Consider the following 26,458-nt stretch of genomic DNA (forward strand, 5'->3'; position numbering starts at 1 on the left):
CACAATTCACATTTAACCAGATCTTCCTTTCCTTCATTATCATCATTGCACACCCATCTCGCAGTATTTACTTTGCTTTGTAGTATGCCATATCGAAAGTTTAAGTACAATGTTTAAGCTAGAGTTTGTAAGATCTCATCCATAAAAGATTCGTATCTGCTCACTGTCTTCATGACAAAATATCCTAGAGTTAAAGTCCCCAGTTCCGGATTATGCAATTTTGAGTTTAGGACAAATTCCCAGTATCTTTCTTTTAACAACTTTTTACAACTCAAAGTGAGAGACTCAGAGTCTGCCCAGAAGTGACTTTGCGAACCAATCCTCGATATGGTTCAACCATACCAACCTTGATCCATTTTTTATTTTAATAATTTCTTTTATGGCTTCTCGATAGTATACTAGTTCAACTGTTGACCACACGCGAATCCAATACAACAAAGGTCGTAAAGCCACGTGGTCATCAGTGCGATGTATATCCAGATCCATTGTAAGTGGAAGTAAGGGGGTGCACCTTGGAATTACTAATATTTTCCTAAGAAAGGCTTTCTCTAGTGTGATAAATGCACATTTAGCAGCATAGCCCCATAGTTCGGCACCATAAAGTGAGGCTGATTGGGCTTTGTATTTATATAACTCTAATGCTGGGGAGACAGCTCTAATATAGCTACTCTTATGGCGTCTCGCTACTGGAGCTAGATTCTGGGTGAGGGTCGTTTTACTTTTAAATATTTCAGTTTTACAAACCATTTTAGTGTCAAAAGTAATACCCAAATAATTAAAAATTTGCACATGTTCTATCATTTCATTATTAACAGTCAGTGTTTTTCTAAAACCTCTATAGGGATTAATCGCCATGTACTTAGTCTTGGATGAATTAATCTCTAAACATTTATTGTCACAGTAAACCTGAAAGGTATCTAATAGTCCTTTTGATGTCTGATTTATGTAATTAAGTGTCTGTGTTACAGACTGTATTTGAGTCAAATCTGCCAGAAGGTGAAGGCCAGGGTCCTCCAGAACTGTAGCAGGATAAAACGTGGGGTACAGGGTGCTTCCCAAAAATCTGAGATGGTGAAGCCTGTAGAAAGTAGTCCGCAATCCCAGGGGTGGGAACCTTTTATCCACTCTGAGTTTAAGGGAATAAAAATGGATGTATACACTGGATACTGTAAATCATGGTCTCAACAAGTTTGAGGAGATCAACAGACAGGCAGACATACTGAACAATGGTTAATCTTTATGGTATGGGTCATTGTCCTTTGAAGTGTGGGTATATGTATATAAGTGAAAGTCAAAAGGGCTATCCCTGGAAAGAATTGTAGACAAAGGAACTATTACCACAACTCTTATAGCATTCACTCACCACAAGCACTAAATGTGTCAACTAAATCACTGGTCACAAACTAGGTCATAACGTTTACAGTCTATTTTATTAAAATATATTCGTTAAAAATTCTGTAAGAATTCAGTTTGAATCTACTGAATACATCAATTTAGAGACATCTCATAGTATAAAAGAATTACTTTTTTTTTTAAAACAGAAGAAAACATAATACAGTTTCATATGTAGAATATAAAAAGGAGACAATGCATATATATAACACATTAAAAATAGAGAACAAAATACATTTTCTTAGTCCACAAGAGTAATCTTACAGTATATCACAAATCAATAAAGAAGAACAAACAACATAACCCCTTAATTTCAATAAAGCACTTAATATTGCTATGGATTAGTCAATTCAAAAACCTTTACATAAATATTTGGGGGACTTCCAGTATAGTACGATAAGAGTATCTCTAGGATCCCCTAGGTTAGTTTGAATTCTGTGTGGAAAAGTGCGTCGACGCGTTTCGGTGTTGTAGCCCGTAGATGTGGTCACACCTTCATCAGGACAGTTTTTTATTAGGGGTCATCAAATTCAAACGACTGTTTCCTCTCTGTATATTAGAATAGAATCAGTAAGTGCATGTATGCAGTTACATATCAACACCCTGATATAATACACCATTCCCTGATCTCATAGACAATTATCTATTTTCACATAAACGATTCTTGATTTGCGGCTATATCTCTGTAACATATCGCTTGTATTTCTCCTACATATTCGTCCCAATGCATTTTATGAATTCACAGTGCTCGCAAATTCCATCGTCTCTGTAGTCTAGTCCCTCCATTATGTTGTAGTAAGTGACCAGCTTTACTATATCACTCGGGCCAAGTGTATATATATATATACTGACCTCTAGAGAGTGTCGTATGGTTTCCTTATGTTCAACAGATCTCACATTTCAATATACGTAGTAGGCAAATGGTCCTGTTGTGTATGAGATTTAATATTAATTCTAATAGATAGCCACGGTTTTATTTTTTACGATTTAAGTATAAGCAGGTAGATGTATATCACCTTTACTTTTCGGCAGAAAAAGACTGTATATGCAGTTCTTTATTACTTTGCTCTTAACGGCTACTGGTTCAATAATCCAGTTTGTTTGTCAATTATATTTCATGTGGATTCCTATTTGAAATATATAAAGAAAAGGAACTGGTTTTATTTCTTATTCCAGGTATTACTGCTATCTCATGGGACCTTTCCCCTCCTTTCTCCCTTACCTTCAAATATTAGAGGCACCTCGTTCCCCGTGGTAAAACTGTCTTTCCGGACCGCCAATCACGCCCTGGTGCAGATTTATTGAACTCGATGGTTTCTACAGTGGGGAAATAATGTGTACCACTATCTGTAAAATATATATTGTATTCGCCTATTATACTTCGACTTTCTGTCTGTCCTTTTCTACTATATTTCCCATTTTAGGATTTACCGGACTCAGATTCTGTATCTGATCGGTTATGTTAACTCCGATACGAGAATAACTATTCTTAGTAGTATCATGGAACTTGTATATATCTTTCACAGATTGTAATACCCGCCATGTTATCGCTGCTTGTTAGACCTATGCAAGCATATAACGGAGATACTCAAATCAACTCTCCCTCCCCTTCTTTTGAGCCTTAACTTCCCCGTTGGTTGTCATAGTAGGCATATTGCGGGGGTACATAATTTGCCTCTCTCTGTCTACGTGTGGCAGAGATTCCCCCCCCCCCCCCACCCCCTCGGGACGGAGTAAGTAGCGCCCTTGGTGAATCCCTTCCCGCTATCACGCTCCCCTCTTATTTCATCGGTTCTTCACTCCCACGGGTACATCACGTCTCTCTTCATCTATTTTGTATGGACGTGTCCCTCTTCTATTTATATTGCACTTGCCTAATTGTTCGCAGCTGAAGTATTGGGCTAATGCTCTCCACTCACGCACGCGTAGAGGACATTGCTTTTCCTCTGTTACGTGGCGGCCATTTTAACACTATGTTTCTCTTTGTTTAAAATAGCATTGAATAAGAATAGTAATCACTTTTAGACCTAATATTAGTGGCCTTTGTTCAGCCGTAACCACGAAATATCCCCGGGACATATCCCTGCAGATTAAAGTATTTAAAAAACACAATCGGTTTCTATATCATCGTGGTAGGTACGATACTATGCCTACTGACGCATGCCTCACGCCTCATGTATATTTTAGTTGTCTTATTATATTTTTAGCAGGTAAGTCTTCCCATATCCTAAATAGTCTTAAGGCATTCCGTTTCCTTTATTGCGTCAATTACGCGGCGGTCCTCCTGACAACGTATATTTTTTTAATTTAAATCGCATATATTACTAAAAATAATAGAATTAGATCAAAGTAACTATGGCTAAAGTGTTGCTCTATCTTCAGGATATTTAAGGGCAATACCCCTACGATTTACGCTCTTATAATATTTAAGAGACCCCATCTATTTCTATACACACATAGACAGTGTGTCAGTTAGTATCCTAACGCTTGCCTCGTGCCTCTTGTGGGTGTCGCAAAGGGCCTGTTAGGATGAGAGATTTTAGTCACTGTATGTCCGAAATCTATTTAAGGGTACCATAACATTATCTCTATAACTTATTGAAAGTCTTTTTAAAGATACTGTAACCTGTTCTTCATAACTGATTTAAAGGCTATTCCTATTATACGGATTATTCAGTTATTCATCGACTTCCTTAGATAAGGGCATCCCAATCTTCCCTTGTGTTTAGCCCATTTTTTATCGTGTTGAACTTTATCATAAACCATTGTTCTTGTTGCTTACGTCTCTTCATGCTATTGCCCATTCTCGTCTGTTCTTTAATCTTTTCTAGGATTACCCATTTTATATCTAACTCACTATGTTGTTTCTCTTGCCAATGCTTTACTAGAGGTGCATTTCTTTTTTAAGTCTGATGGCAGATTTATGCTCTCCTAATCTCACAGAATTCAAACTAACCTAGGGGATCCTAGAGATACTCTTATCATACTATACTGGAAGTCCCCCAATAATTTATGTAAAGGTTTTTGAATCGACTAATCCGTAGCAATATTAAGTGCTTTATTGAAATTAAGGGGTTATGTTGCTTGTTCTTCTTTATTGATTTGTGATATACTGTAAGATTACTCTTGTGGACTAAGAAAATGTATTTTGTTCTCTATTTTTAATGTGTTATATATATGCATTGTCTCCTTTTTATATTCTACATATGAAACTGTATTATGTTTTCTTCTGTTTTAAAAAAAAGTAATTCTTTTATACTATGAGATGTCTCTAAATTGATGTATTCAGTAGATTCAAACTGAATTCTTACTGAATTTTTAACGAATATATTTTAATAAAATAGACTGTAAACGTTATGACCTAGTTTGTGACCAGTGATTTAGTTGACACATTTAGTGCCTGTGGTGAGTGAATGCTATAAGAGTTGTGGTAATAGTTCCTTTGTCTACAATTCTTTCCAGGGATAGCCCTTTTGACTTTCAGTGTTACAAGTACCCTGTTCCCTGGAACCAGTGGTGTCTTCTCTCTTAAGTTTTTTCACTTATATGTATATAAGACCTTTTAAAATGAATGCTGTAATCTGAATATGCATACTCATCTTTTGATACATTATTAAGCTTTAGAAATAATGGTAGACACTAGCTAAGATCAGTTAGCTTCCAAACCAGGGTTAAACCATGTTTAAACAAATGACAAGCGACAGTGAGTATTTTACTGGATGTACATATGTCTTGGCCACAAATGCAGGTTCTCTAATTCCTCTCAGACACTGCTAGTACACAAATACTGACTTTGAGAATGTTATACATGGTGAATACAACATATGATGTAATCCTGATGATTCATTTGTGATTTATACGCAGCATTATTCTCCAAGTATGATTTGTCTATGTTTTTGTTGAAACCATTTCTATAATACACATGTTACATTTTCACATGTGACATTTATCATGCCCGTCAGCTTCAGGCATTCTACACAGACAGGACCCCTTACCCCAGGGCAGCCTGTTATTAGCAAACATTCAAGCACCCCACCTTGTGCTGCTTTACTAGCTTTATTTTTTTGTTTTGAAAATCACATTTGAATGATGTGCACTTTGATTAACACATATGGTCTCTGGCCCTGGCAAGTCTTTTGCATACACTGTATCTTTCGGGTAGGTGCATTGCTGTCACACCCATTTTTCTTTATCCAAATCAGTCACCAATATTGATTTACGACGCAGTATGTTTGACACTTTTCTGGTTCCGTAAGGGTTTCCGCATGAATTCCTGCACCTTGATCACCTCGGCATAGCTTGTCGAATTGTCTCCCTTTTTTGCCACAGGAATGTGTGTACATTACACATCGCCCACCGAAAGTTTTATTAAATGTTTCACTGTTGATTTATGACACCACACATTTATCTGTTTTTATACTTTTATATCTCTTGGCTCTTTTGAGGACTTTCATATGATGGCCCACGCCTGGATTTATTTTTTTCCAGCACTGTGCATCACACAAGATTACTATGTACCCTTATTGGTTACAAGAAATGTTTCCCAACTATACCGCAAATCTCTGTGCAGCCATCTTACAGTAAACTCAAAGATGGGCGTGGTGTGCATGCAGTGGCTGCTAATTAATTCCTGCCTTTATTAGTCGTGTCTTCCCTGCCTCATTCGCTTCTGAAATGCAGAGGGAAGACTACGCTGCAACAAGCCATCCTGGAGGTGAGCTGCTTGGGTTGCTTGCACGTTTGACATTTGTGTTTGGCCTTATGCTATACTTTTTCTAATACAAACGTATTTATTTATTTTATTCTTCAGTAAATCCCATGGGGATCATGATGAAACTTTACACTCCCTGCAGGATTAATTTTTAAACGAGGAATATTGGCAACTGCATCCTCAGGTGAGCAGTATGTCTGATTCCCTTTTATGTTACTTCTATTCCATTCTGGAATATGGAATTCATAATTTTTTTTATTTATCTGATCTTTCCATATATATATTTTCCTATGACTTACATACAAGCAGTCCCGGATAGGTTAGAGCACTTTCCACTAGCGCTTTTTCTTTTCCTCGATATGTCATACGTCTCACACTGAACCATTGCATAATATTTCCCATGCAGGATTATATACACATTTGATCCATTTTCTTAACTCCAACTAGCCCAGGAGGGATCCATTTCTTTCTAATTACCCATCAGTTGGCCGCTCTCTAGCCAGGTAAGTCCCAGTCTGCTCTTCTGTGATACTCACATATAGTGAACACTACACACAGTTTGACTCTGAATTTTCTTTTTTACACAGGCTGTTCACATAGTTATCGTCCCAAGGAAAACCTGTTGTGATGATTTTACAGAAACACATACCTACAGGGCCGAAACATCGACAATAACATTGAGGATCTACACCCTTGGCCAACAAGCCTGAAGAAAGTGCTATTAGTACAATAGGTTCTATTGTGTTGATCTGATTAGATTGAAAAACTGACATTTTTCCAGAGCATCTTTATTATTTTTTGTCCTGTTTATGTTATTTTTTGATTTTTGTTGCTACCTGTGCACTTGTTCATTTATCGTTTTATCACAGCCACATATGAGACTACAGTTCTCAATCTTGGGTATAACGTGGATACATGATTAAGAATATACTGAGTAATCACATACTTTAGTGTGTTGTGTCAAATGATTAACTGGTCTCTTTCACAGAAAACTGGCATTAGCCTTGACTTGTAGGTGCTGTATTGATCATTTGTTGGTCTATATGTTGGTGTATGACATGAGCACTATAATTAAGCAAAGAAATGGTGCTTCCTAATAAAACCCACTGTATCTCTATTTAAAAAAAAAGTTTTTTCCACCTCAGCAAATCCGTTTCAGCGGTCCTTCACCAAAGGGGTCTCGGACCTCATGGAATTGACTACGGCTACAGCCTTGTCACACTGGAGTTTTTCGACTTCAATTTCAGCGACTAAGTCCGAAAATAGAAATCTTGACCATGGCTTCGACCCAAGGCCATCTGATGATGACGCTTCCTTCTCAGACACCTCCTGCAGCCTTGTCCAGCTGAATTTTACTTTCTCAGATATTTTCCGTCAAGACATTTTCTATGTCGAAGGTAAACGCTGACCAGGTCATTCCGCTTCTTGTGTCCAAACTGAGCTCTATTGCTCTTGGCTTTTACTTTTGACTTTGACCCAGTCCCGCGCAACTAGAAATCTATGGTTGGTACTTTGATTATTTAGCCACTTGATTTCACTTAAAACTTTTAAAATTCATAACTCCTGTCCTACTGATTGTATTTTTGTTGTTTTGGTATCAAATAGATGATTAAGGTTGACTCTATTTTTCAAAATTAGTTTAGGGGTTTTCTTCTGTTGTGTTTTCACTTTCTTACTGTTTGTGTGCTTCGGAAATACTTTCCACATTGCTCCTAAGCTAAGACTGACAGAGTTTTGTGCCAAGGTAACCAGGGATAAGCATGTGTTAATTTAGAGTCTTTTTGAGGTTCCTCCTGAAAGGGATTGTGGTTGTTGGTTGACCAGATCACACCCCCCAGTCAGCCAACAACACAGATTCTCGCAAAGCTAATTAGCATTGTCACTGTCATTTAGATTAGCAATCAGAGCCAGACATAAAGACCTGTAGAAATGTGTGGATCACCCCACAGAATGGCAAAAGGCAGTCACTGTTCCAGTTGATGCACACATTAACCTATAAACTCAAAAGCATGTATATGGTGCCAGTCCAAAAGATATCCAGAGATCATAAGCAGAATCTATTAGCTTAAAATAAATATATCTTCAACCTATTCTTGCATTGGGCAAGGCTACAGATTTTCCCTATGCCCAAAGGAAGAATATTACACCAGAGAAAAACCTGTCACTTTGTGAAGTTTGCTACCAAAAAAACTCCTATGGTTACTTGGAATGTCCAACCATTATTTGACCAGAGATAATAGAGGCCTGCACTGCTTGTGGAATTTTAGCTTGACCTTCAAATGTTTCAAATCACTATAATAGTTAACAGAGCAAGTGTCTGAAATTTGACTTGCTACAACAGTGAGAGCCACAGAAACTTCCAGAACTGTTGAAATTTTCTATCGGGGAAATCTGCAGGCTCTTTTGGTGAAAATGCCAGTTACCAGTGATGGTGCAGATCATAGACTCTGTAATATGGCGATTTCTAGTATCCTGCCTGAACAGTGCTCTGCAAGAAGGCAGTTTGGTGAACTTTGCAAAGAGCACATTTCTCTTTTGATCTGACCACAATAAGTTACTGAAGGATGATATTTGATGGCTGAATTTGATTTTTTTTGGAAGTGAAGTTCAGCATCAGATGTATAACCTTTCTGGCTGCTAGGCACTGCTACTGGAAAGACCTAAGATTGTTTTTATTTTTATTATCTTTATGGAGTTTTACGCATAATCAAAAACAATCATCTCACAATTTGTAAAACATATTTGGTAGATACATCATATATCATTCGCTTACATTGTCTGTGTTTAGAATTACATGGTGGGTTTTCCTGACTACACTGTCGATATACAGTCCAGATGCTGTGATGGATTAATGAGGTGTAGATTTATAGACTATAGATTTATAGATTTTAAGACATTATGAATAACTATAAATAACTGAAATAATACTTAAAAAAGAATAAACCCACTCACATTCATAGAGTCCTGCTGCTCCTTGTGTGAGCCACCACACAGCAGGAGGAGCAGTAAATGGCGAGATGTACGACCCACCAATTTGCAAGTCGCAAAGTGCATCACATTTGCGACTCGCAATTTGAGACTTGCAAATTGGGATGCACAAGAGTGCCTGAGACGCCAAAGAGGAAAGAATCAGTTTGGACCCTGTGAGGTGGGAGGAACTCTCACCTAAATAGGGGAAGGGCTGAGGAGTTGAAGTCAGGCCTCCATGGTGGCAGAAGGGCTCGGCCATCTTGAAAAGTGGTCTGGATATTTCTACAGTAAGGTAAAGTGGATGTGGTAACTTTAAGAAAATAGCTAGGGTTGGGTAAAGGAATTGCTCTAATCACAAACTAGTGCACTGGAATCCCATTCCCCACCTTCTCAGAACAATATTGACCTGGGAAATCTGTATCTGGAAAACAAGGCCCTGCAGGAAGAAAGAAGATTACGGACTCCTGTTGGAAGAAGAGGACTCAGTCAAGACTTAAGGACATTTGACTCCTGCTGCCACCCAGTGACTAGAACTGCTCTCCTATGTTCCCGCTTCAGGGACACAAAAAGCGGAAAGACTCCTGAATCTTAGAGGTTCCATCTGACTAAAGAGCACTGTGCCCTACATGAGACCTTGCTGGAAAGAGGTCTGGTGCAGAGAATTGAGCCCCAAGGAACTGGGGGCTACATAACTGATCATAAGGAACTTTCCCAACAGTTGGAGAAAAGTTGGACGTAGTCATTTTTTCCTGTCTTTGGGAAACCAGAATATGGTGCACAGGCTTGCCAGAAAGGTGACGCCCTAAGCAGACACCACTGGGAGCTTTTTGTTACACTGAAAACAGGTTCAGTGGGACCTCATTGTAAAGGCATCCTGCCTTATGGAGCCCTGCCTGGCTAGTTTCTATTTTTGCCCTGCTGGAGGATTTTGACTTCCATACATGTGACTAATGGACAGATGTACCATTACAGCTTGCAAAATACTAATTGCAATTACATTTTTCTGAACAATAAACATTTTTACAAACCTACATATGTACAATTAGGTTGGCTCATAAAAACAGCATCAAAATTTGATCCTCCTAATTAATAACTATTAGGTAGGTCTCAAATTGTGACTCAATCTGATTGACTAAAGTCCCAGGAATTGAGACCTTTGAACTTTTTTTTTAATGCAGAACATTTTCCTTAAAGGAAATGGGAATTTGTTAAAAAGTGTTTTGCTTTTTTAACATTTCGTAATTGGCAGTGGTTCTCTGGGCCACAGTCTAATCTTCAACACACTTTATTTTACATTCAGAAAGAGTTACATTTTACATTCACAATCTTTTATAAAAGGGTTATCAATGGCTTTGAGGTGTAAGAAGATTTGTATTGCTATGCAACTTGATTTCCGTTCAAAATATTAACACTAAAGATTCAGTATTTTGAATGGATACCTACAACATGTGCCTTCCAGATATGGAATCAATATCCATTTGACTCCCAATTTAGGAGCTAGGGCAATCAGCATATTTTATTTAGCAGTAAAACACCGTCGGAAGCCATAAAATTCAGCTTTGTACTGTTCAAAGCTTTTGGCCCAAGCCAACAGTTCCATGAGTTTAAGGATAATAACATATCACATTTTGAGGGACCCTCATCTACTAAAACATTGAAACGTGGCCCACTGAACGATTTTGACTTTCATTTCAGAGACAAAGTCCCAAAGTAAAAACTTTGACTAGGAGGACCCACTTGGTGTATCCAACATCTACTCCATCATGTTGGGCCTGAATCCACACTTATATCCTGATCAACCATGTACTGTTGATTTTCAAAGGTTCTTTCTTGTTTCTTATTAGCGATTGAGGATCTCTGGAAAACAGCAAGCAGTATAGATATAGTCTGACCTTATCCAAAGTGCAGGCATTCTGGGATTGATTCCAAATGGCCTTCTGTTTTACAATTCCTAATGGATTCCAGATGTTCTGGGGTAATCAATCCAGAAGGAATGCAGTTTTCCTTGGAAGACGATGCTGGCAGATTTGGCTAAGACTTGGGTCAGTTCTCAGAAAAAGTCACTATCCTTTAGAGGGGACATTGAAGAAAAGGATTAAGTATTCTGTGAATACCACATGCTGAATGAGCAAAAATTAATCTGTACTGTGATTTGAATGAATGATGTGCAGAGTATAAGTGAATCCTGTTTTACACTGAAAAGTACCTTTATGCAGATATGCCTTTAACACTACACTATAATGAGAAATTGTGAATTGATAATTATCATTTCCCGAGTAACTGGGCTAAAAAAGGGCTCTGTGGATGAGGACTAAGGGTACAATAAAAGCATCCATTGCTTAGTAAACCAATGGATACTTTTGTATTACTATTATTCCTCATCCAGAGAGGCCTTTTATGAATTGAGTGCAGGTGACTTCTAATATTCAATTTATTATGCATTTGTACATAGTGCTTAATAGTACAAGTTTGTTATTTCCAAAAGCTACATATAACAGTTTTAATACCCAAACTAATGAGGATGGTTCTCTGCACTGATTAAAGGAACCTTTTTCACCACTTTAGACAGAAAGCAGGCCACTCAAATGTTGAGGTACAAAATAATGAATTTCTTTCCAAGCACCAATTATTGCTATTTTGAAATGAGGATATTTTTAAGGCTGCCTTCTATGTTTTAATATTATAACACGTTTCTCCTCTTTTCTTTGAAGATGGCAGTTGAGTTTCTTCATGAATTAGGAGTCCCATTTATTAAAGTAGCATCAGCGGATGCAAGCAACTTTGGATACTTAGAAAAGACTGCAAGGAAAGGTAAGTGATCCATTTTTGATGAGGTTACTCCAACAGAAACAATGAAATGATATCTAGTTTTCTTGCTCTTTTTTGTTTATGGACAAAACCACAACATGCTATATCAAGCCTGAATAGAACTCCGATGAACCAGAGACTCTCGGATGGGCTTCAGTGAGATTTGTCTTGGCATGGTTGATCAAACAAAACATACAAACTGTGATGGGAAGAATGCTTGCAATAAGTCTAATCACTTGCAATTGCTCGGGGTAGCATTCCCATCCATCCTTCTTCTGCCCACCATGCCTCTTCAGAGTAGACCCAGACATGTGCGAATCAGCCCTTGTCCTGCTCCAATAGGACAGTCCAGCATGAACTGTTAAAGCTGGCCCACTAGGTAATAGAAAACAAGCAACCCAGGACCAATTTCAACCTGAATCGGCCTCTTCAGTCAGGTCTAGCGTGACTACAGTGACACAGTGAGCGAGGGATCCATGCTTGGGCGTACCCTTAGCCACTTAGTGCTTTACACTAAACACACATAAGGCGATGGGAGGAATGCTTGCAATATTTTTAACCACTGTAAATCACTCAGGATAGCCTTCCAACTCATTGTTTTGTTGCCCACCACGCAAACTTAGATTAGTCCCAGCTAAATGCAAATCAGTCTTGGTCTGTTCCCAATAGGAACAGTCCAGTCAAACTGAAAAGCCAGGTACTCTCTGAATTGGAACACAAGAAACCCAAGACCAATGCAGTTTGAGCTGTTTTTTTCCCATAGGAGCAGGATCCAAACTGATTTGCATATGGGTGGGTGTAATCTGAGGTGGCCAGGTGGGGGAAAGAGCAATTGGATGGAATGCCCCCTAGAGCCATAGCCAGTGGTTAGACTTCTTGCAAACATCGATTCCATCCCATTTTGTGTGTTTGATGATTGATAAAATAGCCATGAATCATTGATGATCACATCCTGTCCTCATGTGGAATTTGAATTACTGTAGTATAAGCATTTACAATCATATATCAGCTGTTCCTGTTCTTCTTCTTGCATGAACCATCACCTAAAGTCTCAGAATTAGATATCTGGGATGTCAACATCCACAGCTAACCAAGCCCCACCCAAAGCTTGGTTATTGAGTGAATTATATGATAGGATTCTGTTAAGTATCACTTTAATTCAGTGGTAGTCCTGTAAGAGGAATGTTTCTCACTGTTGATTTGGGTAACAGTTTTTTAATAGTTAATGTCTTTCATAAGTTGGGTCCCCCTATCATCCAGAGAAAAACAAAATAATTTCAGATGATTTGCAAAAGTCTTAAAGTGATTGCAAGCCAAGGAGCATCCTAATAACATAAGCCCTGACCTCTGTCATTGGAGGACAAGTATATTTGAGAGAAACAGTTTAATGTCACTTAGCTAGATTAAGAATATTAGTGAGCCCAGTCTTATCTCAATAGTCAATCGGATCTGTTATCAGCACCATAGCATATAGACGATAGATGTAAGGATGCTGGAAGGAACAGAATGGTATCTAACCTTTCTACGCTTCTCCACTGGTAGTAACATTCTTCACCTCATAATAAACAATAGAGCAGCAGTGTGATACCTGCAGATGTCAGTGAAAGCTTGATTTCCTTTAGTGATTTAAGTATCAATAAACGGTTTAGGTATTGAAATCCAGCATTCTTACATTTTCTAGAACATTTGCAGATGCAAGCATTTGTGCCTGTGATGTTGGCCATACAATTTAACTTCACCCTCTATTTTACCAAAACAGTTCTATAAAACCTACAGATTTTAAGATACCTCTTACTTCTGTCTGAGATCCTCGGAAATGGAGAGTGAAGTAGCTCACTACCAACACATTGCAACTGGTCACTGACATCGCACCCAGCTACAACCTGGTTTACCAATCTTGTTTTTTAATCAATCTGTCAATTATGAACATTGAAACTGTTTAGCACTGATGTCCTGAGGTCACTGCAATAATGGACCACAAACAAGACACTCAAGTACTACCCTTCAACACAGGATAGTAAGGAAGCATAGGTCAAGGCTAACTCATGGAGGGGATGTTGGTTAGACATTCAGAACACAGATAACACAATAATTCCATTCAATAACCTTGCCAATTCAGCCACGTATTTATTTTATAAAATATATATTTTTGAATATACATAAGGACATACAAAAAGGATTTACAAAGAAAGCCAGACGGTCTAGCTCCTTCCAAGATGCATCCTCTAGCTGAGCAATCTCTGTGTGCTGAAACCTGTCAATACAAGTCAAACAGAAAGACTAAGGGGCACATATGTTAGCTTTTTATAATGTCAATAGGGAGACACTAGTAAAAATGGGTTGTTACTACGATCACATTTCAAATAAGTATACTCAGTTCTTGGAGATGAAGCAACAGGCCAACATGAGTGTATTGCCAAGTTAGTATCTATGAAAGCCTGATTACATTAAACAAAAGAGACTTGTGGCGGTTTCTTAAACAATTGAGCAAAAAAATGGGAAAGGCTATAAGTAGCAAGGAGTATATGAGGATAAAATATACAATGACCCCACCCACTACCTCATTCAGTATAGGTATAATTTAATGTATGCTACATCATTCATGGGCTGATTATGAGTTAGATGGAACAGTATCCCACCCTAGAGACACTGTTCCACCAACTACAAGTGGCCCCATGTTTCCTCTCTCAAAATTATCAGATGCAGGAAAACCAGGCTCAGTTTTACTGGGTTTATAAATACATTTGGTAAAGTCACAGGGACATAGAGGTAGACCAAGAGAGCTATGAAACCGTCCAGCCCGAACCAACACAATGAGAAGAGCAAGGGAGTTTCCCTCGAGTATCCCTAGAGCTTACCCCTTTAGACGCTCCATACTCTACGACACCGTTAGAGTGACCCACTGTGACCCTTAACCCACCCCCTCTAATTCACTACCTTCTCAGAGCAGATGGTAAATATGGTCTCAGACATCACATGGCATAAGGAAATATGCATGTTAAATCCAGCTATTGCCCAGTTCAGGGAATGAAACTTGCGGTTTGCCATAAACACAAAGCTAGGTACCTCCATAATTCCAGTCTTGGGGTCTCCCCACAGAGTTGCCTACCACTATGATTGAGTTCACAAGAAAGGGAGTGTGTCTTTTCCTGGGTTACCATTTTCATAAAATCAAAAAACACTCCGCTGCCCTCTTTCAGATTTGTTATACTTCACTGCAGACCAAAAGCATAGACTCAGTTTGAGGATATTGGCACCCAATAAAAATGCAAGCAGATCCAAGCTGTTGTATTTATTAGATTCAGGCTTTCCTGGAAGACAATGCACTCAGAAAGATTTGTGTCCACTGTTGGTTTGAGTCTTGAAATTTCACAGTACAAAACTGGTGCCGCCTAGCCAATCCAACTTCATAGATTGATTGTTGCGATGAACATTATTCATGGGCTCACATTTCCCTCTATTTTATGCACTCTGTACGAGCCTGTGTGTCTTTTTTCTAGATGCCAGATATCTCAAAGCTACTGGGACATGCTTCACATTAGTTGTAGTTGCTTCCACAACAGAGAGATTGAAGCTAGTAAATCACGGGTTAAAAAAAACACATACCCACTCATGGTGAAGGTTGACTAGTGTCTCATTTCCTGGATATGAGGAGATTAATATTTGTATATAGGAGATTTACCGCTGAGGGTTTCTTTTCACGTTTTTCTTGAAGATGTATCTTTCAACCTTTTGTAATTGTATGTGAGGTCTTCCATTAATGTGGCCATTGTGCTCCCCGCCCCCAAGTATGTGCAGTGTCATTGTGCCTAGGTGATTTTTGCATGCAACAATGCGTAGTATGAGCAGTGTCCTCTACAAGGATACAGTGCATGGTGCACAAAATGGTGGTTCCCAGCATCAATATTAACCGCATTGCTGCGGCGCTTATTTTTCCGCTGGCAGCTTTTTTCTAAAAGCCGCGTTACATGACGAGCTCAGCTCGTCATCCGCACACGACCACCGTGGCTGATGACGAGCTGAGCTCGTCATCAGCATCGAAGGGGTTAAAGCATTTTAGATTCCCAGTCCTTCGAGCTGCCATTAAGGACTGCAACTCTGATATATTGATATATATCTACCCATGTCTGGTTTCTTTCTCAGGATTCATAAGAGTTTTAAAAATGTAATGTAGAGACAAGGACTGTGCCTGCTGGCAAGACTTCACTGCTCCTTTGACTTATCATATCGGTTCCAACTTAAATGATCATATGGGCACAAGACCCAATGAGTCACAACAAGTAAAGCACAAAGGTCACAGAAGCTTCATTTTGTCTTGGTGTCAACCTGTATCACCCATGCTTGAGCCTGGGCTAAAATGTCAGACTTTCAATTTTTTTAGAGTTTTAAATAGCACTAACTAGACCGGAGACACCGAGTATCTGAGCACTTTACATGAGCACCAGTTTCGTTACAGATGCACACATTCATTTTTGTTAGGCACGGGGAGATTAGGTGATTTGCCCAGAACCACAGGAAGTTCAGCCTCGTTGCCTAGACTCGAACCCGGTTCCTCAGGTCAGATGTCGACGGCTCTATCCGTAAGGCTACATCCTCTACATTTCTAATTCAAGACCTCTGCGTTATAATTGCTTCACTGGGAATGGTTGTGCCGTGGTCTGATCGATTAGCATTATTCTTATACGGTTCACCACTTTCACATCATCATGGTTTCAATGTCCAGCGGTACCCTAAACTAACATAGGAGGTCTGGTCCACAATGGTTGCTCGGCAGATGGCCCAGTTTCCTGCAACTAAACCAGAACCCATTCTTGTCTTGTTTGTCAAACCTTGTTCACCTTTGGCTGATGAAATCTTTGGTGTTGGTCGATCACAGAAGCATTGGCACATTCACACTGAGCTATCTTGCTTGAACCCAGAGTTATGTAGAGTTGTGACTAAAAGACTGATATATATTCATTCATTAAATACCTTTATTTCAATCTAAAATACCATAAAAAGTGCATTGTCATAAAAATACAAGAAATATGTATAATTGAATAATGGATAATACATTACCTTACAATTAAAAAAAAGCTGTATATTTAAAAAATATATTGACCGTAGTAAAGTGCATTTTTGATTCTTCTTGGACCTGGTCCCGAGCCAGTAGTAAGGTACAGTACATTCATCTGTTAAAAGACCATCATAAAAAATTCATTTCCAAAAAACAGTTAAAATTGAGGCACTAAAACCAGAGAAGAATGAATGGAAAAGGGGATTAAAATGCTGCAATCATAAACATTAACATAGAAAGGTCCGCCGTAAATGCCACATTGAATTTAAAAAACGAGATACGGCGAAAACAATGGGGGCATGAGTGTCATACTTTAAGCCTCTCAATGCCACAGCGAAGTGCACAAAACCTAGATTCCTACATAATTGGATGAGCCAGTACTGCCGAGGTAGTGTATAGGCATGACAGAAGAAAAGAGCATATAGCGTTGTCTCTTCCTTACAATTACAAGCAGGGCATCCACCAGAGTGGGTATTGTTATGTTATGTTAATTGAATTTTTGAGCGCACAGCTGCCCCAGCAAAGGGGCGTCCCAGCCATTTGTTTGTAAAGACGTGGAGCGGTAGGGTCTCTAGTCTAAACTGCACATACAGTTTCCTGGCCATATTTGGTTGGATGTCATCCAGGAAAGGTTCCAGGCTATACTCTTCTTTAATTTGCATGCAATCGGCTGTCAGACGGTCGCAAGACAAGCTTTCCTGGGTGGCTGAAAGTTTATATGTTCTGTAAGATCTCACTAACTCCAGCCTTGAGATCAATGGACATGATAACTCTGGTGAACTCCATAGGTCTATTTTACCCAGTTTGGTACAAAGGTCCCTTATATGCTTAAACCAAGGTATTTTTGTAGTGCCTGGGAAGCTCAGGAACTCTCTAAGCTCCCATTATTAGGTGGCCAATTCCAGAATCGCCCATAGCCGCCGCCAGAAATTTAAGGGTCTGATATACATACTTTGCTAGATTACGTCTGGAACATAGATCCAAGTGAGAATGTGAGCCTAGGTATAGTAAACCAATTACACCGATAGAAATCCGAGGGTTACCACTGGTTTGTAGCCCCTTTCCATAAATTAGCATTGCCGTAGCCTTGCATTTTAACGTAAGTAAAATAATGCTTAGTGTTGCAGGGTGACCCCTTTTGGCTGGTCACCACAACATTGCCATTTTTCTGGGACTCACCTCTAACACTGGGACACTGCTATCCTGTGCATAGTGACAATGTGAAAAAATATATTTCCTAGGCAATTATGAATAATGATTACCGTGCTCCATGGAGGGCTCAACAAAAAACATGAAAAAACAAATGTCTAAAAAGTACAGCGTATTTTATTATATGTTCTGTACTAACTGTAGTATGTAGGATAGATAAAACAAAACAGATAAAATCTCATTTTTACATACAATACATAATATTCACATAATAAATCATATAAGATTAAAAATACAAAACACAGTAGTAATTATCTACGTGCGTTTCGGCATAACATACGCCTTCTTCAGGAAATTACAACACTTAAAAACTTGAAGGACACACAGCAAGGTATGGATGGCTCTGCTTTGTAGAAAGGAACAATATAATCCTTAATACTTGAGTAGTGATGGTTATTTCTATTTAATATCTCCAGGGTACAGGATTGATAAAAAATGGTCATGAATAAAGACCAAAGGATTTCTTATTCTATGTAGATACGAGCAAGCATCACAGAGCCACGGCAATTGATTTCAGAGACTTAGATGCATAATTGATAGTCTCGAGATATTTTGTGCCGATATAATCACCACAAACCGGTGATGGCATAAGTACAGGATTGTTACTGTGATGCGGATGTTTGATCTAACACGGCTCCGGTCGGCAGCCTTCCGGCATCTGACGTCACGGAAGGAAGAAGGATAGAGACTAAATCCTGTGCATAGTGTACATGCTCTGACCCCTAAAACATGTCAAAATTGCCATAAGAACTTTTGGCACAATTTATCTTTCCCATAAGGTCACTGAAATACACTCATGGCTTTAAAAAGACAAATGCCACTTGTGGAAGGCAGCACCTATTGTGCCATCCACTACAGGGGCAGTGAACACCTGGCTTCAGGCTTACCCTGTGTAGCCTAACAGAAGCAGCTTGAACGCTACCATAAAGACCTGTCAAAACAACCGTTTGACAAGTAGGAAAACCTGATTTTGAATATTAAGTAAGTCACACATAAGAGCACGTTCCTGATCACAAGGTAGAGTGCATAACATTTAAGAGTGAAACATGTATAACATTAGAAATGGCACGTTGCCCCAGTGACTAGACACAAAATGACATTGTCCCTGGTTGGGCTGTAACTGGTACATAGGAATAGTCAAAGTATAGTTTAAATACTTAAACGTAAAGCTTTTAACCTATACCAGCTGCAGACTCTATTCACAGAATTATTTGTATATTAAATATAATTGGATTTGTATCAAATATATTGGAAAGGTAACTTGTAAAAAGTTACTTTTACTATACCTCAAGCTGCTGGAGGCTAATTTACATTGGCTCTCCAGCAATCACGAGGGGCCAGGTGTACGACCATTCCAAATTGCGACTTGCGCTCAATTGCGAGTCACAATTTGGAGTGTACAACAGTGTCAGAGACACTGATTGCAATTCCCAATGGGGTTGCAAAATGCAAGGCTCATGAATATTAATAAACCACTCGCAATTTGCTACCCCATTGGGAATGGATGGTGGCTTGCTTGGCTTAGCAGACCTCCATATCTGGGATTGCTTGTCAATAAAACAGTTTTTTAAATGCAGCCCATTTTTCTTAAAGGAAAATGAGATGCATTAAAAAAGATAATAAATGAAACATTTTCGTTTCCATTTTTAAGGGCAGGTAGTGGTCCCTGGAACCACTTCCTGTCCTTAAAAAATATTTTTAGAGCCACTCACAAATGGGAAGGGGTCCCTTGGGGATCCCTTTCCATTTGCAACTCCAATACCACCCTCTTGAAGAGAGCGGTAATTTGCAAGTGTTTTGCGACCACAATTACGGTTGCAAAATATTCATACATGGCTAGAGACTCACTATTAGGAAGGAAACGCCCCTTCCTGATAGTGAGTCGCAAAACACTATTTTGCGGGTTCGAAAATAATGTTTGTACATGGCCATGTAGGTTTTTGTGTGTGCAAACAGGTCGCAATCCAGTTTGGGCACGCAAAAACTGGTTATACATCTGGCCCCAAGTCTGTACTTGGCATGATTCATGAGTATGAAAATGGTGTGAAAAACGCTCCCAAATCAAACACAATTTTCCTGGAGTGGGTAGGAGTTTTCCTTCCCTGGCAGGAAGACCAGTTGGGGTAAGCCAAGGAACTTAATTAATTTAAAGATGTTGCCATGTCACAAGTAACCTCTAGGAGACACTTGGAAATGCCAGTCTTAGTCTCCATAATGAGCCTGGCACCAACCCTGTGGGAGGAAAGCTGTCTCCCGAACTGGTTTTTAGTGACCACAGAGTAAGGAACTTCTATTTATCCCAGTCACACCTTTAGGGGGCACACAAGTTCCACACTGGGCAAGAAGGATTTCCCCACCTCGGATTTTAAGAGTGATGCTCACTGTGGGATTGTTTGAAGCAGGGCAAAAAGAAACTGCTGAAATGGTGGCTTAAGTTGCCCACAGGAACTTATACCATATTGGTTAGTGAGTGCCTACGAGTAACCCCCATTCACTAGCTGGTGCCAGGCATTAATGTGGCACCCAAATGCATCTCTACAGAACCCTTTCTAGACCTACGGAAGATCAGACAAGAAAGGAGATGATAACACTCTAGGAGTTACTTGTTTAAATAAATCCCAGTTAAAGCTTGTAACATTAAACAATGTATATGATAGAAAAGAATAATATTTGTACTGCAGATTTGGTTGTTGAGTTCTTTTAATCTTGTTCTTTTTATAACAAAAGGTCACAGACAACACCTGTTTCATTCCATCATTCCCTCATGGTGTGCAGGTCTGGGGCTTTTTCAAAGCGATACAAAAGGGGAAGATGGACGGAGAGTTTGAGCAAATCAAACACTCCCCCCAATCAACTGATCTGGGTTTAATCCATCACCATTCTTTAGCTCACTCTGCCACCCCAGTTCAGACATGGCCATATGCAAATCAGTCTGACCCTGTGCCTCATGGGAACAGTTCATCCCGAACTGCAAAAGCCATGTCTTCCCTGGACCGGAAACAAGCATCCTGGGACCGGTCTCTGGCATTTCAGTCGTCATCAGCCAGGCTAGCTTGAATCCAGTGGCAAAGTGAGCAAGGGACTCACGTCTGAGCATACCCTGCCAACTTAGGGCAAAGAAAGCGATACAAAAGGGAATGATGGACCGAGCGTTTGAGCAAATCAAACACTCACCCCCAGACAACTGATCTGGATTTAATCTATCACCATTTTTAGCTCACTCCCCAATCCCAGTTCAGACATGGCCATATGCAAATCAGTCTGACCCTGTGCCTCATGGGAACAGTCCATCCCGAACTGCCAAAGCCATGTCTTCCCTGGACCAGAAACAAATCAAAATTGTCACATTTACTGGGGTTGGAGTATTCTGGGGTGCCCCAGGTAGGGAAACAGCCTAATGTCAAATGAATTAAATTAAAACGAAATCTAGATAAAAGGTGCCGATGAAAAGGACCGGTCACCAGGGTAAGATATGGTTCGAGTCCAGGGAGGCTGACTAATACATAGTTCATTCTAACAGTAACTTTCCTCATTTCCAGCTCCTCTCTCTCTAGGGCCAGCAGATTCAACATTGCGTTTTTTGTCTGTATGACATCTTCTCTTGTTATGATCTCAGGGGAGGAGAAAAGCTCAGGACGCCCTACTTTGGAAAGTGTTGTTTTAATGTACACCAGCCGTGGGATCCTGCTGGCTCTATCCAGTGAGAGACAATCTTCCTGGTTAAGCCATATCTTCAGCCAACAAGTCAAATTAACTGAAATGCAAGCTGGGTATTAACAACCTTTCATGTAAAAGTAGATTAATAATAGTTAAGGATATCTGGTCTGGTCATTAGCAAGTCAGTCTGTGAGAGGTATTCATTAGCAAGCTATTTCTTAGAGGAGTGTAGTCAAACATGGGCACAGTGATAGAGCGGAAAGAGTGGTGGGAAGGAATATTAGGGCCTCCATGGTAGTGGCCTGAAATGTATCCATGATCTATCTTGTAGGAATTATATTGCAGCCTGATATTCATGGGATCTATTGGGTAAGAAGTTAGAGTTAAGGTGAGGAATTTAGAAACTGAGCCCTAAGCTTATGGCTAGAGGTGTTCTGTGATATCAGAGCTAGAGTGATCTACTTTTTATAGCAGAGCGCCTAGTCTAAGTAATAAATATCAATTCGTAGAGAGTGCAGTAGCCTGATACATTGTGAGGGATCAAAAAGTATTAATTGAGGTTTCCTGTGTTGCATAAAGTTCTAAGAGTCAGAGGAAGTAAACAATGTAAGCCAGTGGGAGATAGGTAAGGGGGTGGCAGGTTGGAGGAACATGTTGTCTGCCCTAAGGGCAACTTGGAAAGAAAGTCCTAATGTGGAAGAATGGAAATACAAAAATGTTGCATGCAATATGTGTTACCTCTCTGTAATGTAGAATTAAGGTTAAGAGGAAAGGAAAAGAATTATAAATAAGTATGGGGAATGCAAAGTTCGTACTAAGCCTAACCACTAAGACATAGAAACTACTAATTAGGTTGCGAAGGCTGCATTAGTAAGGGAGACCATACCCTAAAGATTAGGCCAGTGATGTCAAATTTTAGTCCGCAGTCATGGTGAAGATCCAAAAGTTTCTATGTGGTCTGTAAAGTTGGTCTGGTTAGTCTGGGAATGGTGGTTATTGCTGTTTTTAAGTTCCCGGTCCAGGCAGTAACCCAGAAGTGAACTTGCAATGGGCCGTCCAGTCAGTAGATGGTAAGCAGCCATTTGTAGGTAGTGTGCTGTCTCAATGGAAGTCATGCAAAGACTAGACTCATATGGGCAGGAGGGTGGGTAATAGGTCTCAACCAGGAATAAGCAATATTGTTAAAAAAAAAAGGATTGTCTTGATAGTAGAAACGAGGTTAGTGAGAGCTTAGAGTTAGAGAGGCCATTTTGGAGTGTAGTTGTCTCAATGGAAGTCAAGGAAAGATGAGTAAGTTAGAGATCAAGTCGATTTCTGTATGAATATGTCCCTTTTGTGTGAGTTGGAGGTATGGTTCAATCATGTGTGTGAAGGTCAGCAGGAAGTAGTATCAGACCACTAATCACACAGGATGACACATTTCAAACATAACAGATGCATGCATCCCTACCTACTGTTGAGTGGAAATTCACATATAACTACAGCTTAATTGCTTATCCCTGAACTGATTAAGATAGTTTGCCTATTGCTCTATCTCACTTCAACATGCCCGCTGGTAATACTATCCCTAAGTCGACCTTCAAGCACATGATTGAACCATATTCCCAACTCACCCGCAAAGGATGTATTCATATGGAAATCAACTCGCTCTCTACCTAACTACCTAATTAATCTTTAATTGACCTCCCTTGAGACAACTACACTACAAAATGGCTGTCTACAATCTACCTTCTGGACAGCCCATTGAAACTTCACTTCCAGGTCACTGGCTGGTTCGGAAACGTAAAAGCTGCGTTAACTGATATCCCCCACACCAACTTTACAGACCAAATAGGAAGTTTTGGATCATCACCACAATCACTGACATAAAAAGTACATCACTAGCTTAATTTTTGAGGTATGGTCTCCCTTACCGATTCAGGCTTTGGCACTTAATTAGTGGTTATGCTCACTACGACCTAGGCATTCCCTATAGTTATCCCTAATTCTATCCCTGACCTCCTAGCTTTAAGTCTACATTTCTGAGAGGCACTACTTATTGCATGCAAACATTTTGCATGTTCATTCTTCCATGTTAGGACTTTCTTCACAATTTGCACCTAGTAGGGCTGGAAACATTTTTTTCCAACCTGCCACCCGCTTATCTAGTACCCACCAGCTTACACTGTTTACATTCTCTAACTCTTAGAATTTCATTGAACACAGGAAACCACAACTAAATGTATTTGGCTACCCTACTCTCTACTAACAGATATTTACCAATTAGACTATCCACTCTCCTCTGAAAAGTAGTTTACCCGGGTTTAGATATTATAGAACTATAGAACAACACCAACCATATGATTGGGCACTGTTTATGAATTCTTCGCCTTGACTGTTATATTCCTACCCAATAGATCCCATGAATCACAGGCCACAATAGAATTCCTACAAAATAGCTCCTGAAAATCCCAACCACTACTGTGGGGTCCCTACTTTTTCCTTCTAGAACCCCACCCACTCTATCATTTTGCTCATGCTTGACCACTCCTTCAAAAAATACATTGCTAATGTAATCTTACCAAAGACAAAACTTTTCCTTTAACTCTCTCACAGATTGACTTGATAATGACCAGACTGAACTTCCTTAACCATTATTGATCCACTTTTACTTGAAATTTTATTATTAAACATCTTGTGTCTGAATTAATATTGGCTCTATTTGACCATAGGGACACTACATGTTACTCTATTTAATGTGTGATCTCCGATCAACGTTCCCTTCTTCAACTGGTTTGCTCTCACAGTGTGCCTTCACTTTTTGTACGAGACCTACATTTCACATTTTGCAGTATCTCACAGTTTGCTGTGCCTCTGACCAGTCCTAGTTGTCCGATTAGACTCACATAACAGCATGTGCCTTTAAGAGGAGCATGGCCTTCCACTTATCTGATAAACATGTGTGTGCATTATTCAAAGAACATTCCTTATAAATTCCAATGTTATTTTGGAATCTATAAAAAGCCTGCAGGCCTGCTCACCGAACATGTGAAACATTGTTGTTTGTGACCTTTTGATGCGAAAAGAACAAAATTAAAATAACTCAAGCAACAAATCTGCAGGCGTATTGCTATTCTCTTCCATTTTTTAAATTGTTTAATGTTACTGTTACTACAGTTAAACAGGCTTTATTCCCACATCTAACTCCTATAGTGCAAGCATTTCCTTTCATGTCTACAACCTACCATTATTAACTCCATGCTGCTGACGAGCTCAGCTCGTCATGGAGTACAGTGGAGCTGCACTCATGACGAGCTGAGCTGGTCACGGCCGTTGGAACGTTCGCACGCGGGGCTAATTTCCCCGCTGTGCTGAACGTTCCAAAAACGGGTGCGTCCGTGACGAGCTCAGCTCGTCATGAGGACAGTTCCGCTGTAGTCCATGACGAGCTGATCTCGTCGCCAGCATGGGGCGCTGCGCGTGCCCCCCCTCCCGCGCACAGGAGGGGAAAACCCCCCACAGCGAAGGGATTAATAGTGGGGAGGGGGCATTCCTCCAAGGGGTTTGCCATGCACACCCATTTCTACCATTCCAAATCATTAGGCCAGAACCCCTGCATCTCAAGACCCCCACCTCCACAAAGCAAATTGGTAGATCAAAGATCAAAAGAGGCCTGGACCTGCTGTCTGTGACCTGAGAGGAGCTCTGTAGGAATGACTGTCTTTCGCTTGTATCCAGGACATTGAAGTGAACTCCAAGGGTCAGCTGGCTGACATACTGTGTGTCTGCAAGGAGACAACAAGCTACAAGAGGCCTTTACCCTGAAGGGCTCAGCTAACGAGAAGCAACAAGACCTCGAATGGGCCTGTCTGTGTTATAGAATCTTTTAGTAACTTTTCATCCAGGGCCCCAGCGGCACTGTGGGAAAAAAAATCTGACCATTGGTTTCATGGCATCAGGTTGAATTTTGGCTTTCTCCTGCTAAAGGCTCTCAGCAGCACTGAAAAAATGAGTGAGCCCCACCCTGCGTTAGGACTTGGAACATTTTCAGCTAGAAATCTTTAAAGCTCCAGAGCGCCAATGGGACCAAACCAATCTGCTTCAAGTATCCAGCGTTGGGTTCCATGGTAGGAACTACAATTTTAATAGCAGCCCATTATGGGAGGATTGTTCTTCTCAAAAAGTGACACATCATTTTCATTGTTGGGATTGGAAGATATTTTACTACTTGTGTTGAAAAAAAGTGAGAACGTTCCTTTCTGTAGTGGATTTGGAAGTTTTTTTTTAACCTTTTTGACTTCCAGAATTTTCACCAGGACCAATCAATCACCTTGGTGTTTTTAGGGTTGAGCGGAACTCACTGAGTTTTACACCGCGGAATTCTGCAGAGTTACATTAAAACTCTGCCAAATGTCACGCTGTTCCGCCGCCCCAAGCAAGTGGTGTTGGTACAAATGAGGGGCGTGGGATGATGGGTCTAAGCTGCACTTTAACTCACTTTTCTACTTTGCCATCCATTCTGATTGGTGTGCTGTTCACCCACAGCTGTGTGGGAACTAGAACAGGTGTACAAACACAGTGTACTACATGATGCAACTAAGCAGCAAATGCAGAACTGCTCGCAGGTCTCACTGTGAAACCTGCTGCTCCCAGAGCAGCAGCAGGTGCACTCACCT

General features: G+C 40.0%; 1 protein-coding gene across 1 annotated transcript in view; it reads left to right on the top strand.

The window, feature by feature from the left end:
* Positions 1 to 26,458, top strand: part of LOC147727647 (N-acetylneuraminate-9-phosphate synthase-like) — a 188,955-nt gene that overhangs the window by 42,372 nt on the left and 120,125 nt on the right. Inside the window, exon 3 of the mRNA XM_086961660.1 lies at positions 11,785 to 11,884. Within this exon, the coding sequence (XP_086817786.1) occupies positions 11,785 to 11,884 (100 nt within the window). The remainder of the gene's footprint in view (positions 1 to 11,784; positions 11,885 to 26,458) is intronic.

The sequence above is a fragment of the Lissotriton vulgaris genome, chromosome 3_1 (genome assembly GCF_964263255.1).
Source record: "Lissotriton vulgaris chromosome 3_1, aLisVul1.2, whole genome shotgun sequence".
Classification (NCBI taxonomy): domain Eukaryota; kingdom Metazoa; phylum Chordata; class Amphibia; order Caudata; family Salamandridae; genus Lissotriton; species Lissotriton vulgaris.